This window comes from Eleginops maclovinus, chromosome 11 (genome assembly GCF_036324505.1).
Source record: "Eleginops maclovinus isolate JMC-PN-2008 ecotype Puerto Natales chromosome 11, JC_Emac_rtc_rv5, whole genome shotgun sequence".
Classification (NCBI taxonomy): Eukaryota; Metazoa; Chordata; class Actinopteri; order Perciformes; family Eleginopidae; genus Eleginops; species Eleginops maclovinus.
In genome coordinates, this window is record NC_086359.1 from 20549796 (window position 1) to 20566161 (window position 16366).

Consider the following 16366-nt stretch of genomic DNA (forward strand, 5'->3'; position numbering starts at 1 on the left):
GGCTGGGAATAGTCACATCGAATTAAACTTAGCCATATTAAGATAGGGTTGGTCATTTTCATAAAAAACATTTGAGTTATATTTGGTGAAATTCTCTTTTTATCCCAACAATTATTAACAAATCAAATCTTCTGACAAAAAAAGAGTTAGCGACTGTCAGATAGTGCTGCCAGTAACTTTCAGGAGAATAGCAGGCAACACTGGGTTAGCTTTGTTTTTTGGTAGGACATTCTTTGACGTGAATGGTTTCACCGAATACGATTTCAGAGGCAGATCGCACTGCCAAAAATGTAGACCTGATCTGTTTTAAGCTTATATACTGTATAAATGTAAATAAAATTATCCCATGGCCCCACCTCCAGGATCCCCTTCCATCCACTGACCATGAGATGAAAAAGAGGTCAATAAATACCATGATGGTAACTCCTAATAACAGAGTCTACTATAGCTTCCTATATCCACTCACTCTCCTAATGTATTCCCCACCGGAAAAGGTCGAATGCATTACCTACATTAAATGTGAATTATAAATGTTCTCCTCTCTAACCTTATTATCCCTTCTACATGATGGCATCGCAGGTAGCTGCAGAAGAGAAGTCTGTCTGCAGTCTGACAGAGTCAATGTTTCGGCCATTTACATAAATGTCAATGGAGGGCTTCCCTCCTCTGAGGAAGTTATACGCAACTGTGTTAAGTGGGTGAGTGTCAGTGTTATCTTTGGGAGCCCCGCCGACCTCAGAGCAGCCACCCTGAGGATCAGAGCGGGGCAGAGGAGGAAGTGGTACAAAGTCACTAATCACTTCTCTGCAGCATAATGACATGCAGCTCCTCTCAAGTCATTATAGGCCCGGAAACTTCACACTGGATTAAAGCTGCTGCACACACACAGAAGAAGACTTATGGCAAGATTACTATGTTGCGATTGTGTTTGCTCTGGTGAACACTTTTCAAAGTTATACATGTGTTTTTTTCTCACTTTTCAATACACGTACCACTGTCGAACAGAAGCCATTGTAGTTGGGTTAATTGAGCAGTCTGTGATGATGCTACCACAATCAATAACATTGCTAGATAAAATGTAGCTTAAAGCAGCGATCATCAATTCCTGTGAGGGCACAGCAGACAGGTGCGATTTGGGACAACAGCACATGGACGAAATCGTTAAACTGCGTGTTTACAGTAAACAGCATGGCACTAAGGGAAGTATCCAAATGGAGACACAGTACAGGAGTTTATTACCTTCCCAGCAGCTCTGAGAGGCTGACAGTGATGCTTTGAGCTAATTGATAACAGCATGCTAACATGCTCACGATGACAACAGTGCTGATGTGTAGCATGTATAATAATACCATGTTCAACTGTCTCGGTTTAGCGTGCTAACATTTGTTAATTAGTTAATTGATTTAAATCCTTATAGGCTTGATAAATTGATAACTTGATCTTTGCCATATTGGCTGGAAAGGCAAATAATTCGGCAAGGTAATGCTATCAGACATATATTATTTTAATGTTAAAGTCATCATTTTCATTTTATACAATTACTCAAAAATGAACAGTGCCTTTGTCTGTCAATAATCTTGATATAAGAGGAAGGGCAGGTCAGCTTCTTTGTTTCAAACTTTAAATTGTAGTAGATTTTCTCAGTTTGGTGTAAAAAAGACAAGCCTTAAAATGCAGTTACATTTTTAACATTAGGCAACCGTCTAAAACCTGTTGACACTCCAGACCCTCCGGCTGAATCGACTTTGATTTTAGTATAAAGTTGCAGACTCTCGACAACGAAAGGAAAATGTTGAGTTTCTGTAAGAGGCAAATAATTACATAACCATGCACAGGGGGAATATAGACAATTAGGGAGGAATGATGAAATGCTCTGCTCATAACACTGTGTTTGTTTAACTGATCAAAATGTATTTCTCTCCATAGTAGGGACAAATGAGAAAACACAATCAACTGTCAGAGAGAATTTATTTTGGGAGGCACATCTCTGACAGGCTGTGGTGTCAGAAAAGGAGAATAAGTTTCAAAGAGGAGATTTGATCTTTTTTACCCAATTAAGACAGATCCAGCTCAATGGCTGCTGCAGCTTCTATTGGCTGCACTGTCTCTGACGTCATAAGGCTGTGGTCAGGGGAAAAGAGAGGATTTTCCCTCCTGATGTTACACAGGACGGCTCATGCTGGAATAAAAATGCAGTGTCACTCTCAAATTCGTCCCGTGAGAGTAGCAAAGACATACCTGCATGCAAACAATGTGGATATTTTGGGTGCAGATTTTTACAAATTGTGTGCGTCACTGAAAAGCCTGCTCTTAACTACTTCATCAACACCTTTTAGTCAATCTGATTAAGACACTTGGTTCTCAGCAAACATTGGATATTATCTGAGTCGTGACAGAGTGTAGCTGCAGAGGATTACCAAAGATAAGATATCTTCTACTGCGTACATGAGCTGCAAACATTTACTGCCCGTTTCACATTAGATGCAGGTTTCAATAAACATTCAGATGCACACAGAATAAGTGTGTCGCAGTATGATGAGTTGTGCTAGCAGAGGAAAAGAAAAAGGGCCTGTCAACGGAGCAGGACATGCATGAGGTGATAGCTCGTATCTCGTCAGGGCTCGGAGCTTCCTCTTTAAAGTCACAGCTGTGCCAAATGAAGAACCAATTCTGAACGAAACGGGCTAGAGAGTAGCGAGTAGGATGGCAACCAGCATCCCAGTAACCAATCATAAAATCCAAAAGCTGTAAAAAAAAATGTGAGCAATCCCCCCAACAGCAGTCTGAAACATCTATGTTAACACTTTGCTATTAATAGTTTTTTTTCTGGGTTTAGAAACCAGAGCAAAACTTCTATCGAATCAAATGCCTGGTACTGTACAACTTTACCCATCAGGGCCCTGCAGCTATAGAGGTCATTCAAAGTAGTGAACATTTCAAACTGTGGAAAATAATTGTGGATATATTTTTAAAAAGGGCTTAAATATATAAAACATACACCCACTAACAGTGTGCATGCCACTGTAAAAGCCTATACTTTCAGTCTTCACATACAAGATTAAAATCCTCCTTGATGTTATATATATACAGGGTGCGATTTGTAGGGGGGGATGGTGAGGATTTCCCCCCCTCTGGTTTTCCTATCCCTACCTCTGCTAAATTATTTTTATCTCCGGTGGGGACAAGGATTTCCCCCCCTTGATAGCGATGAATGCAACTTAACTGCTAGCCTACTTAAACTCTTGAAATCTAACGATCTTCAGTGTCTTTACATCAGAGTAGGCTATTCAGCAGCCTTCTGGCAGACGGTGCATATTTCTGAACGTCATCGAACACAAAAACATTGTAACATTTTTGTGCGGGAACTTCGCAGGAAAAACAGCGCTGAACCAAACATGAAACGCGTTCAGAGCAGCATATCATCTTACTTTACAGGACCCATTTGCAGAATTGTGGATAGAAGAGGGCCGAAATGCTGCAGACAATGCCCCGATAGGAAAAACGAAAAAGCCACCACAAATTCGTCACCAGAGCCGACTGTTCACTTTGTCTAGTTTTCCAGACCTGTCCCTGAGTGTTGACAGCACGTTGTGCTATTTAGTGAATTATTTTGAGTGTTTGATTTAAGTTATTTGGAGGGTCTTTTCATGGAGAGCATTGATGCTGTTCTATGGTGCTTTCTGCCTGTTAGTGCGTACGCATGTTTTTGTGACGTTGAATAGAAATCCATGTATGGGTTATTAAAAGTTTTGCCATGTTGTGATGGGGACTAATCCACGGACCCGAAAAAAGGGCCTGTCTACTTTTTGCGTTTTTTTCTCCCTAGTTATGCAAGTTAAAAGTCCAATGTTCTTGTCTATGAATAAATTTAAAAAAACATCCCCCCCCTCTGTTTTTTTGTCAAATCGCACCCTGTATATATATATATATATATATATATATATATATATATATATATATATATATATATATCCCATGAAAAGACCAAAACCTACAATGAAAAAATCCTACCAACAAGTGTTGTTTGTACAGTCTAACCTCCTCTTCTCCACCATGCATGATGAAATTCATCCATTTGAAAAAGCAAAGGAAATAAGCAACGTCTAATATTTGCATTTAAAACTACAATGTAGGAAAAAGTAAAAGTTATCTCTTTGAAATAAATACCAAGATAAGAAATGAATGTTTGCTTCTCATATTATGTTCTATCTTGACACTTTTTTTTAAACCTGTCCCAGTAGAGCGTAACAGGTTTACCCATGATCCAAATGCATGACTCTTCTAGTTTTTTTTCCAGCATACTTTACATACTGTCTCTCTGTGAATGCTTTCAGACGACTTCATGTTCACATTACGGCATGCCCCGAGGTCAGACACATACTGTACAACATATGCACTATCAGCTTACTCCTTGAAACACAAACACCTTTATATGCACATCTCCTCAGTGGACCATGCAGATGTAACAGTGCGTAAGAGCCCCGTTGACTCAATATCATGTTACCATAAGGAGACTGACGGTGACTGACAGATGCAGAGGTGGGAGGGAAGCAGGAAAGACAAATGACAAGCTCCAACAGGATCACAGCTCCTTTGAAGGCAGCCGGGCAGCCCACTAGAACAAGGAAGTGACTCAACACCCCAAGGACTTCGAATGACTTTTTTCTACAACTTAACTCTGCTTTTTCAGCCCACACAGTTCCAACACTGTTCCTGCAATTTAACTCTCAACTGGAGGATTTTCAGACGACAAAGTGGAAGTCGAGTTTGAAGTGCTGCAATGTGTGTGCATACGCTTCTCGTATTTCAAACGCAGGAGCGAGTGAGATTATATGTTGGGTTGCAGAACAGGAAGAGACACAACACTAAGTGAGATCCCACAAGAGGAAGTTGTAATTGTTTTTCGGGCTAGAGTGGGGGGAGTGTAGTAATATTGCATCATGTAGTGAGGATAGCATCAACTAAGCACAAGCCGCATTGTTGGAAGCACTTGGGACTGTTTCAGGGACACAAGACAGTATTTCTTTCCGGCTCATACATTTTACAATTAAAATCAATCAAATAATTAAAAACTACCTAATTGTGACTGTTTGAAGTTGGGTTGTATAAGTACCTTTCCATATTCAATGTGTTGCCTAAAGCAAAGAGCGGCCAAAACAAAACAATGTAAAGCTGTTGATGGGGGGGAGCAACAAAAGCATGTTAGCCACCTAAAAACATCAATGTCAGATTGAGATTATGCTATATTTAGAATATGTTCACCCCTTTACCTTCCCGTCAACACATTTCAGTAGGGAATTTCGGATCTCTTCAAAGCCACCAGACTCCATTGACAAAATAAGTATTTGACGATGAAAAAAACTGGGGTTGCTGGTAGATCTTTGCCTTGCTTCATATGTTTGTTTGTGTTATTGTAAGACTTTGGTGTTTCAAAGGGTTAGTTTGGGTTCTCCAACACACACAAACACAAACATTAACCAGAAAGAGTATTAATTAAAATAATGACTTCATAATATTCTTAATAAAACGTACACTTAGCTAGGGTTGCAAAGGGGCTGAAAATTTCCGGTAAGCCAGAAATTTTGGAAATATTACATATTGGAAACTTTCCATGGGAGTAATGGGAATGTATGGGAACTAACTGGGAATTGATGCAATGGCATGAACAGATATATACATAGTTCGGGTAGCTAAACAACTGGAATGATCTTCAAAACATCTGCAGGAGGCAGATAAAAACAGCATCACATTTGAGGTAGCTAGCATCTTTATAAGAGTGCCTCATAGATGGTAAATGAAGTGATGCTAGCTATGGCTTATTTAGCATCTAAGTTATCAGCTAGCTATCTACTAGATGAATACATCTATATGTGATTTTTGCAATTTAAACATAAAATAAATATATTACCCCATAATATCATCAAACCTTACTTCACTTTGGGTAGTCCACAGGCTCAAATGTGTGGCTTCAATAGTCTTGTGCTATGGGCTCAAAAAGTGTGGTCCAGTCTTCTAGAAATCATTTGTGCATGTGATGGAGGAATGCACAGTACCTGTAGGGGGTGTGGTCTCAATAGCCATGCAGTAAGCAGTGTGCTATGTGCATGTGATTGAGGAATGGCATGGATATACTTGAATGGCATCTGTTTGTTTTAGTCAAGATTATGCTTATTATTACTTTCCCCAAATATATTTAAGTTCCCTATGAAGAGCCAACCTTCAATTTAGAAAATTCCCAGTTTATTCCCTTAAATTCCCATGGAAAGTTTCCATCTTTGAAAATTCCCAGAATTTTGCATCCCTAAACTTAGCTGATTGATTGTTTAATAAAGGCAGGCCTTTTTAAGTCTAAAGGCCAGAATATCTTTTGCTAAAGCACTTGTCCACAGCAGCAGGCTAGCGTGACATTAATCTAACGGAATAACTGTGTCTTTCTTTGAAGTGCGCGAGTGCAGATGGACTATTGATAAGTACCTCCTAGCACCACACCATTTAATGAGATAGGCATAATGTTTCTAGCTTGTTAGCAGAACGTGCTAACCAACAGATGAAGAGGCCGATAGGCTTATTGATTATTGTCGTTGATAACATAATACTCAGCGTGAAAGTCAACTAAGAATCTCTCATTCAACACTGTATCATGATGGTAGAATGACTCGCATTGGAGGTTGCTTAACCAGAATATGTTGTGCAATTGAGTTCTTCTCCTAAAGGGAGTGTCAGAGGATATTTTTAAAACCAGGACTAATCTTGCAGGCACTCAAGCCGAAAGTGATTTATCAAACGTGCTTTGATTCATAATGCGCAATTTAACTTTAATTTAAAGTCAGAAGAAGCTTTGACTGTGTCATTGTGAGGTTATATAGAGGACAATTTGCCTTAATGTTAAAAGAGAAGAAGAGGAGGGGTCAACACCCTCCTCTGAAAAGTTCCTTCTTCCCTGGACACTCCCTCACCTGTGTGTCAGCAGCGCTCTCCCTATCTGCTCTCTGGGTCAACCGCTTCTCCAAAACATTGATTGCTCATGAGGCCAATACGCCCCTTTCTAAAAATGAACTCCATGTGTCTTTGAAATTGGGGTTGTGTGCACAGGACACAATGATCGAAACACCGCAAGCTGTAACAGCACAAACATTCTTGTTGCACCCACACACAGAAAGACAGAGGCCTATGACTTCTTGAGAACTATTTCACAATCAAAATGATAAACTGTGTAAATGAGGTTGCAAATAAAAAAGGAGCTGCTCTAAATGAAAGGTGTGAATAAAAGGTCAGCCGCCTCCTTCCTGCGGCACGGGCTGCTTTGTAGAAAAGACTGTGCAGATGTGGCAGCTTAGCTAAAATTCCAACATCTCAGAAAAGGGATTAGAAACACTGACGCTGTATAGAGGAGGTTCTATTGTCACAGCACATGAAAGTGGCGACATTAAGCCATGAAGCTTAGACAGCGTTCACCTGTCTTTACTTACAGCATGGCATTGGAAGAAAACTCTTTACTTGCTTTGCTGTGACTATAATAACCATAAAATGCACAAATCAATATCATAAAGAACAAAGACAATAATCTCATCGAGACTTACTGATTAATCTTCAGATTATTTTCATGATCAACCAAGAATACTATCACATTTTTTTTTAAGTGTCTCAAAGTCTAGGGTAATGTGTTTGAATGTCTTGTTTTGTCCATCTTTAACAACAACATTGTCTTCCAATAAAAAGGATGAAAAAATAGGTGAATAGATATAAAAATACTTTCTGACAATCACCTAGGTAGACCAACTCTTGCATCCTTCAAAGATTACAAGCATTGCATGTTGCCATGAATATTAAGATATGAAAATAAGGCAAGTACCATGCAAAATATCAGTCCTCATCAAGGTTTGAGGTACCAAGTTATGTATAGAAGCAACAAGGTTACACACTCATCATCCGTGAACTGCAGCATTGAGAGGACATCAGCTAACACACACTTCTCAGATGTTTTCAGCCATCCTCGAGATGGGGAGGCTCATCGAGTGTGTTAAACCTCTCCTATCCTACGAAGGACTGCTGGGCACGAACCAAACATGTCACATCGTCCTCCCTGCCTGTCAGTGCCTCCTCCTACAGACACTTGGAGCAGAGTGACAGTAAATTCCCACTATTCCCCTCACCTTGTCCAAACTACATACACTGACAGTGTGACGCATGGTGGGGATCTTGTCTGTGGACATGTGGATTTAGGTTAATGATCCTGCTGATAATGACATCCTGTTAACTCTGTCTCAGAGTGAAACATCGTGCATACATGCCAATGAGAGTTAGGTAAGCATACCAGCCGCAGAACAGCTTTGAACAGCGGCGGCCTGGAACAAAACATCAAGGCTCACACAGAGTCCTTGCAGTCAACTACAAGGTCTGCGGTTTGTGAGTAGAGGGGAAGCAGTTAGCAACATCACTCTGCAACAACTTGTGCTACACCAGTCACCAAAACCAAGCCAATTTCACTCAGTTTCTTCGCTTTTTTTGGCTCGTAGAGGAGCAGCTAGAGTTGATGACCCCCTGCAAGCCCCGAAAGGAAAAAGGGTATCCCCTCTCTCCCTCCCTCCTGCATGTGTCTGTAATGTGCTCGCACAAGGCAGGAAGTTCACAGCTAAAAGCGAAAGAGATGTTATCTGTGGCAAGACGTTGCCTTTTTCCATGAAGTCATCACAGGCCCCTGGCTGCAACAAAAGGGCTACTGTTTGACTGGCACAATGTGCCGCTCTGCTCCACAGCTTAGCCACACATGCAAATGACAGGCCAGGAGGGAAAGGTGTGGTGATGTCAGGTCCCAGCTTCACATGAAAGTACTTATCCAACACCAGCTGAGTGTAAAACAGGAGGGGACTTGAGGAGTGGGGGGTAGGGGGTGCAGGTGACCCACAAAAGAAGAGATATTCTCCCTGAAAGACACCTTAATAACTCTACTTGCAGTGATAGGTTATTTCTGATGATCTGTATCAAAATGTTAGATGGCTTTAGAGATCTAATTCCCTCTGTTTTCTTGTAATTGGAGCTGGAAAGTATACAGCCATGTGCAGAACAACTGTTGAAAGTGAAAACAGGTTGTTCAAGATTTTCGGTTTTATTATCTTCATTACCTCCTCTTCCCCTCCTGAGCCTGCTCTGCACTTCCTGGTCTCTGAATGAGATGTCACATTACCGTGGTCAGGGTGGGGGCTACAATAAGGCTTTATTTAGTGAACTACTGTTTGTCGCACTGACATAGTTTCCAACGAGACCTGACGTGAAATAGGGCGACCTCATGGCACGATCTGAATCAAATAAAGTGGGATGAATGACATTGTTTTTCAATTCAAGTGAATATGCATTGGCATTTCCCTTGCTCAGGTGTGTCTCTGTGTGCCAACTGTAACTGGTGCGATATGTAATGAAGGATTTCAACAACGCACATCAATGAATGTGCAACTTACATTTCCACTGTGTGCGCCAGAGGAAATAGGTTTGTGTTGTCTTTACGCACACGATTTGCAACGACCTCAAATATAATGGCTGCATTTGGATTTCCAGGAAACTGAATCGATAAAGGCTGTTATACGCGCCAATATCCAGTGAAATGAAGATTTTTACACAAATATTTAACTACTCACCGTTCGGTCCATATTTCTCCACATTGGCTTTGACTTGCTCCAGAGTCAGCCCAGTGTTTTCGTTCACACTGAAGTTGTCCAAAACTTCACTCGCCGATTTAGTGTGTGCATTTTCCATCTTGGCGGAATTAGATGATCAGATCGTAATGCATATAGTTGAGTAACATCTATTGTGGCAATCGGCGCGTTTGCGGGGGTGAAACAAACTGCTATAATGTCCTCCTCCACACGCTGAGTGTCGGTCGGTGCGTCACCTGTGTGTCCCCCCTGGAAGAAATGCTCCGGGTGCGCGGTACACACGCTGTTGTTCCTCTGCGGATCGACTGCTGCTGCTGCTGCTGGTGCTGCTGCTACTTCATCTCCATCTGAAGGTGTGCTGCCTGTGTGCCGGGGTGCACCGCCTCCTCGCTGTTGAACACTCCCTCATGCGCTCCCATTGGCTGCGCGTACCTGAGCGGAGGTCTCCACTTCAAACAGGATACATGCAGCTCTGTCACATGTGTTTCTGAAGTGCAGGTTCAATTGTTGTGGTAAACATTGTAGTCGTTACACTGGGGAATTATCTTTTGCTTGAAGGTTTCATTAACAAGGCCGGGGACCCCAAATGACTCCCCCAACAGACCATATGAGCCATTGCTGACAAAAAATACTGTGAACACTTGCACATTTCCTGTATTTTTTGTAAACTTTTGCACAATACCTGTTAAAACTACAATGCACTTTCACCCTAAATTCTGTTATGTTTTTTTATTTTTTAGAGCAACTTGTCGTATTCTTGTTGTCCTTATTTTTATCTATATTTCTTGAAAACACGTATTTTTATTTTCAATCCAATAAAAGTTTATTTGTAATAGTTCTAAATGTGCTTTCTAAATTCCTCTGTGTTTACATGAGTAGCATTTTACACCAAAAGCAAATTCCTTTTTTTGTGTAAACCTGCTTGGCAATAATCTGTCTGATCTCCGACTTAATTTAGTGCTTCTGGAGCTAAAGGGGATACAAGGCCAGGATCAAGGACATAATTAAAGGGACACTTTACACTTAAATTTAAAATACACATTCCCCTCCTATAGTGCTATTCTTCCATTTAGATTGTCTTGGTGTGAGTTGTAGATTATTGGAGAGATTTTCCATTGAGATGTCTTCGAATACAGTGGGAGTAGATGGCACTCGGCTTGTGTTCCTCACAGTGCATAACATAGATTTAAAAAATTCAACAGTAATGGCGCTTTCCAGTAATCATGAGGTGGTTATACAAGATTATCCACACACCTTATTGGGAGCACTTTCATTTGTAGAAACTATTTTCTTCTCGTCCGAACAACACCCATCTACCTTATAACCACAAGGAACAATTCTTTGACTTAGTGACAATATTGATTTGCCATTTTGATAACCGCAAGACACGTGCAATGTCGTTCCAATATGTTAGAGAAAAGGCAGACATTTATACGGCTACTATCTTCAACACTCAGGCGAATAAACAATTTAGATTGATAAATAGCAAGAAAGCAAAAGGAAAAATGTATTTCTCATGTTAACCTGTTCCTTTAAAACAGTAATCTGCCAGCCCTTATAGCTCGTTTCCTGCTGTTTATGTGAGAATGTTGCAGAGTATTAGTTAGCATTCTGCACAAAACAGCTATACTTGTTTATCTAGTCAATTAGGCCAGTTTTAGGTTTGCTCTCACACTATGCAAGTCACACCAAAAAAACACTGAGTCATTTAAAGCTTACAGACATAGCATTCTCCCCAGGCTATTTTCCACTGTGCAGTTGTCCTCACAACTGACTAAAAAGAGGGGAAAACATAGCTTGTAAGTCAGGTTTTTTAATGAAGTCACAGATTAAATAATGTTACTGAAAATGGCCTGCAATCACTGTAACATACACACTGATGTGCTATGCATATCACACATAAATGACACACCTTACTTGAGAGAATAGCTTTGACGAATAGCTAGTTTGAGAAAAGTTTTAATTATGTTTATTACCATCCCTTTTGCAAAATAAAAAATGAAATTAATACCATAAGCATACATATAAAAGGCATAATAGAAATACTGTCATGTAAAACAGCTGTAATTTAAACACAATCAGATGTGATGGTGCGTTGGTCCTGACACTGGTGAAATAAGGTGGCCGACAGAGCGGCACAATTAACAGTCAAACAGAACGTCTCTAACTCTGACAGCTGGGTTCTCAGTCCTTGCTATCCTTCCAGAATGTTCTCTCAAGGAGACTTGGCATGAACATCCTTCTCGAGTACATTGGTCGCTGTTCTGGTATTGAGAAACAGCCTCTGGGTCAAGGAGAATAACCACAACTTCAGAGGATGTTTGCACACACAGGGTCACACCAGAAGTTCATTCTATTTAAGTCAAAAAATTAATGAAATGTATAAAAATTCCCCTTTATAATATATTTATCAAGACCATCAATGTTTATGTGCGATATATGAGTAACAGGTATTTCTCCTTGTTCATTTATTGAAATGTAACATATAAATAAAATATTGTACTGTTATAGTTTTCTTGCAACAACCATGGGCACCACTAAGTATGTATGTTAAAATACTCCCATTACTAATTAAAAGTGTCCACATATTCATCAACAAGATGTACTTTGAGTTAAAAAAGGAAAAGCACTTGTTTGATGTGACTGATATGTGACTATACTTATTATACTCAAGGTACAATCATTTCAAAATTGTTTTTAAGTATAGTACTTTTTCCTCCACTTGAAATATGTTATTTTAGAATTGTGTATGGATGGGTCAAACAAACACTGGACTTCTGCCCATAAGACCACTGGTGTAGTCCTGTGAGAAATGAAAAGTCAATGTTGATTTTAATTAAGAAAATGTACTTAACTAACATAACGGACACAATAGGTAGCCTAGGTTACATATTTGTAATCCAAACCACAACTCTTGTTACCCAAACCACTTTTATACACCAAACACATGGTCAAAACCATGACCATAATCTGAAAGAAACGTTTCAATAAACACAAAATAAAAATTGCAGTTTGGTTGTAATGACCTCCTTATCGTTCTCCTTATTGTCCAGCAGTGGCTCAGTCAGTAGGGGCTTGGACTGGGAATCGTAGGGTCGCAGGTTCAAGTCCCCAAACAGACTTGACATATGGAAAGTGGACTGCTACTTGGAGAGGTCCCAGTTCACCTCCTGGGCCCTGCTGTGGTACTCCAATCCCCCCTCCCCATTGCTCCCTGGGTGCTGCACAATAGCTGCCCACTGCTCCTAGCACTAGGATGGGTTAAATGCAGAGGACCAATTTCGCTGTGTGCATGTATGTGACAATAAAGAGGGTTTCATCCTCCGATTCTATTCTATTATCCTTCAAGGTGCACCATGGGGTTTAGAAAACCCCAGAAATGCTTCTGTGATAATCATCAGAGTCATCCCAGATAGGTGAACTCTTCTTTTCAAACCTGTTCCACTCTATAAAAATGTACAGCTTTCAAAAATACACCGGCAATATAATGCCAAGGGTAATTTGACATTTTAACCCTCCAATAAATTTTGAGGCATCATGATTGAATCCTGATTACTCAAATGATTCATTTTTTATAACTTCATAGTTGGTGACAGGTTATTATGGCACTAATTCACTTTCCCTGTTTCATCGCAGTTTACTTTGGCCCTCACCAACAAGCTGTTTCACCTGGAAATACATGGAGGAACAGCAGCAGCAACACAACCAAATGCTCTTTCCTTGAGACTTTAGCATCCTGGCTGCTCACATTCTGGTCAAAAATGTGTGTGCATTTGTCAAAAAACATGAAAGCAAGACAACGGAAATACATAAAGGCCACAAGAATCATGTGGGGATGTAAATCTGCAACTATCCCTTTAAGGTAGTTTGTAAAATCATCTAAAGATATTTTAATAAGGAAGAACTTCTGATATTTTGCAAACACATTCAATGAACAATCAGGAACTTGTATGAGTCTACCTTAAGTGTATACAAAAGCACTATTTTGCATATTAATTAGTATGAGCTCATTTGGTATTGAACTTTGTGGTAAACTTGTTGGAAAGCAGTAATGGTGACCTCATGTGTCATGTGCAGTAGGTGTTACCTAAACTTCCAACCAATGAAACCATCACACATTTTTGATCCTGCCCTTTTTTGCCTATGATCAAACTCTTTTTCTTTTCACTCTTGAATTATGTCTGAGCTTGTTTTTTCCTGATTGGCTGATTGTTGCTGCAGGCATCATTAGTGGAAGAAGTGCTCAGATCTTGTGTTTTTACTTAAGTATAGCGTAAAACCATTAGCATCTAACAGTACCTAAAGAACAGAAAGCGCTCAATAGTCAGAAAAAACATCTTATCTTATCTTAACCTATAAAATATAGAACTATTTATTTTTAATTTATATTTCACATTATGTATCTGAATTTGCAACGTAACAAAAGCAATTGAAAAGGACATTTTATGCTTATGTCCAGGTTCATTTTTGTGCTTTTACTTTTGAAAAGCGGATTTAGAGCAGTGTTTCTGTTATTCTGTATTTACTTTGACCGGGAAAGTCTTCGGTTCGACTAAACGAAAATCAGTCCTAATGTCTGATGAAAAATAACTCCACACAACACAACTTAAGGTGGATTAAAAAAAGGGTCCCAATTTCCCCCATTTGTCCTGGACAATGAAATATTCTCTGACATGTCAACTGGCAACAACACTCTGACCTCTTCCATTGTTTGTCAACTTCTGTTTTTGAATCCTCAAGATTTACATTTTGGTGGATGTTATCTTGTTTGTTTTTTTGAAACCATGAATAATACAAGACAGTGGAAGTTAAGTGCAACCCAACCCTGAACACATCTTTTTTCAATGGAGTTTATAGTCTCAGTTAGGAATGTTAGCTTAGTGGCCAAGCACCTTCAACCATATGGATACATTATCAACCTGTATTGTTTATTAAATAAACGTCATTGCAAAGTGCTTTATGATAGTGGAGCCCCAGTTGGACTTTAGTGGGAAAATCTGCACTTTATTCCTATAGTGTTAATGAACCCAGTTATTGCTGGCCTGGGACAAACTGCAAGTAGGGAAACCAGTGTTCCAGATTGCCTTTCCATCCCTTTATCCTGAGAGTAAGGTTACTGCAGCACAATCTCCCCACAGTGCGCAGACACTGAAATGGGTCTTCTGTTGGAGATCACAAGTATGGAATGGGACCTCATTGGGCACAAAAAAAAGAACAAGGTGCTCCAATTCTGTCCTCACTCACAGCTGGCCTCTTCTCTCGCAGAAAAAAAAGTGTATTTATATTTGGACCTTACGTAACTTCCAGAACTGCTGTCTGGAGGATGGTTGCAGGACGCATTAGGTCCTTGGATGCTGAGTGCCTAAAAGTTGCTATTGCTACGGAGGTTTTGTTTTTGCCTCTGTGTCAATACTTGGACCCAAAGATTTTTTATTTTAAAAACCCTCAGACCTCTCTAAAACTATCCACAGATCCCCGGCAGACACACAACCACAGCTTCCACTGCTGCCCACTCACACGCACACTCAGTGAGATTATCACGAGTCATCAAGAGTATCAATTTTTGGTTCAACGTTATCTTTTATTACGTGTGCAAGAGTGGCTTTTGCAGCATCCCTTGTCGTGACATACATTTTGAGAAAACCCCTTCAATGCCAACGCTCTCATGAAAAGGAAATCCCCAACCTGACCCCCCTCTATGGCTCACTCCCTCTTTCCCTTCAGTGGTACACACTGGAGGACTGTGCTAGCCTCAGCGCCAGTCACACAACATTTTCCACCCAGCGCTGTCAGCCTTCCAATAGCATTTGCCTTCCCCTTTCGCTCGCAGCTTCAATTTGCATGAGGGAAATGAGCCGTGGCCTCCCAAGTGTAAAAAAAATATATATTTCCCTCCACCTTGCATGTGATGCATCACAAGCCCATCTAAAAGAAAACATGACATTATCTATTTCCTGTACTTTAATTTAGGTTTCAACACTTATTTTCAATATGACGTCCTTCTTTGATGTTTTTGATGTCTCACAGCTACATTTGAAACCTCTCTGCTGTCTGTACAATAGACTGGAGTGTAAGGGACAAACAGCTGCTGCTGCTTCCTTTGACTTTGAATCAAGGAGACACGAGTCAAAAAAAAAAAACAGTCTGGAGCAGCTGTACCTGACAAGAAGCTCAAGTGGCAACTCGGCCCCACCCAGCCGCCTGGCCATTAATAAACCTCTCCCCTCTTTCCCCCTTTCTCCTTCCCCTCTTCCTGCACTTGGGGCTTTGCACATCATTGCACAGTCTGGAGCAGCAGGATGTTACGCCACCTGTCAGCCCCACGTAGGGAAGGAAAATGCTTTATATCAGGGGAGAATCGCCTGCTCAATAATTTAATATTACAAATACAGTTCCTGAATAATGCTTAAAACAGCAGAACAGACTTTCAATATCCAGCAAGTATTAAAGAGTTACCTTTTTAAGCAAAGAGACAGTTATAAACATACAGTAATATTCTGTAAATTTCCCATTCAAGATGGACTGATAGGTGGATACGCTTAGCCTTCATTCTTTGTACAATTTGCCCTTGCAGGAAGCTGGAGTAATGAAATTTGTCATCAATCAAAATGTTTCCCAAAATCTGACCGAGTGGTCGAAGCCAGTAGAGAAGGATTCTGCAGAAAATACTTCTAATGACCTTATTGTGACACAGAAACAATGTTTCTTCATAAACC

General features: G+C 40.2%; 1 protein-coding gene across 1 annotated transcript in view; it reads right to left on the reverse strand.

Annotated features, from left to right (window-relative positions):
• atp2a3 (ATPase sarcoplasmic/endoplasmic reticulum Ca2+ transporting 3) overlaps positions 1-9995 on the reverse strand; it is a 53858-nt gene extending 43863 nt beyond the window's left edge. The window contains exon 1 of the mRNA XM_063894587.1: positions 9633-9995. Within this exon, the coding sequence (XP_063750657.1) occupies positions 9633-9750 (118 nt within the window). The 5' untranslated portion in view covers positions 9751-9995. The remainder of the gene's footprint in view (positions 1-9632) is intronic.
• Between the last annotated feature and the right edge of the window lie 6371 nt (positions 9996-16366).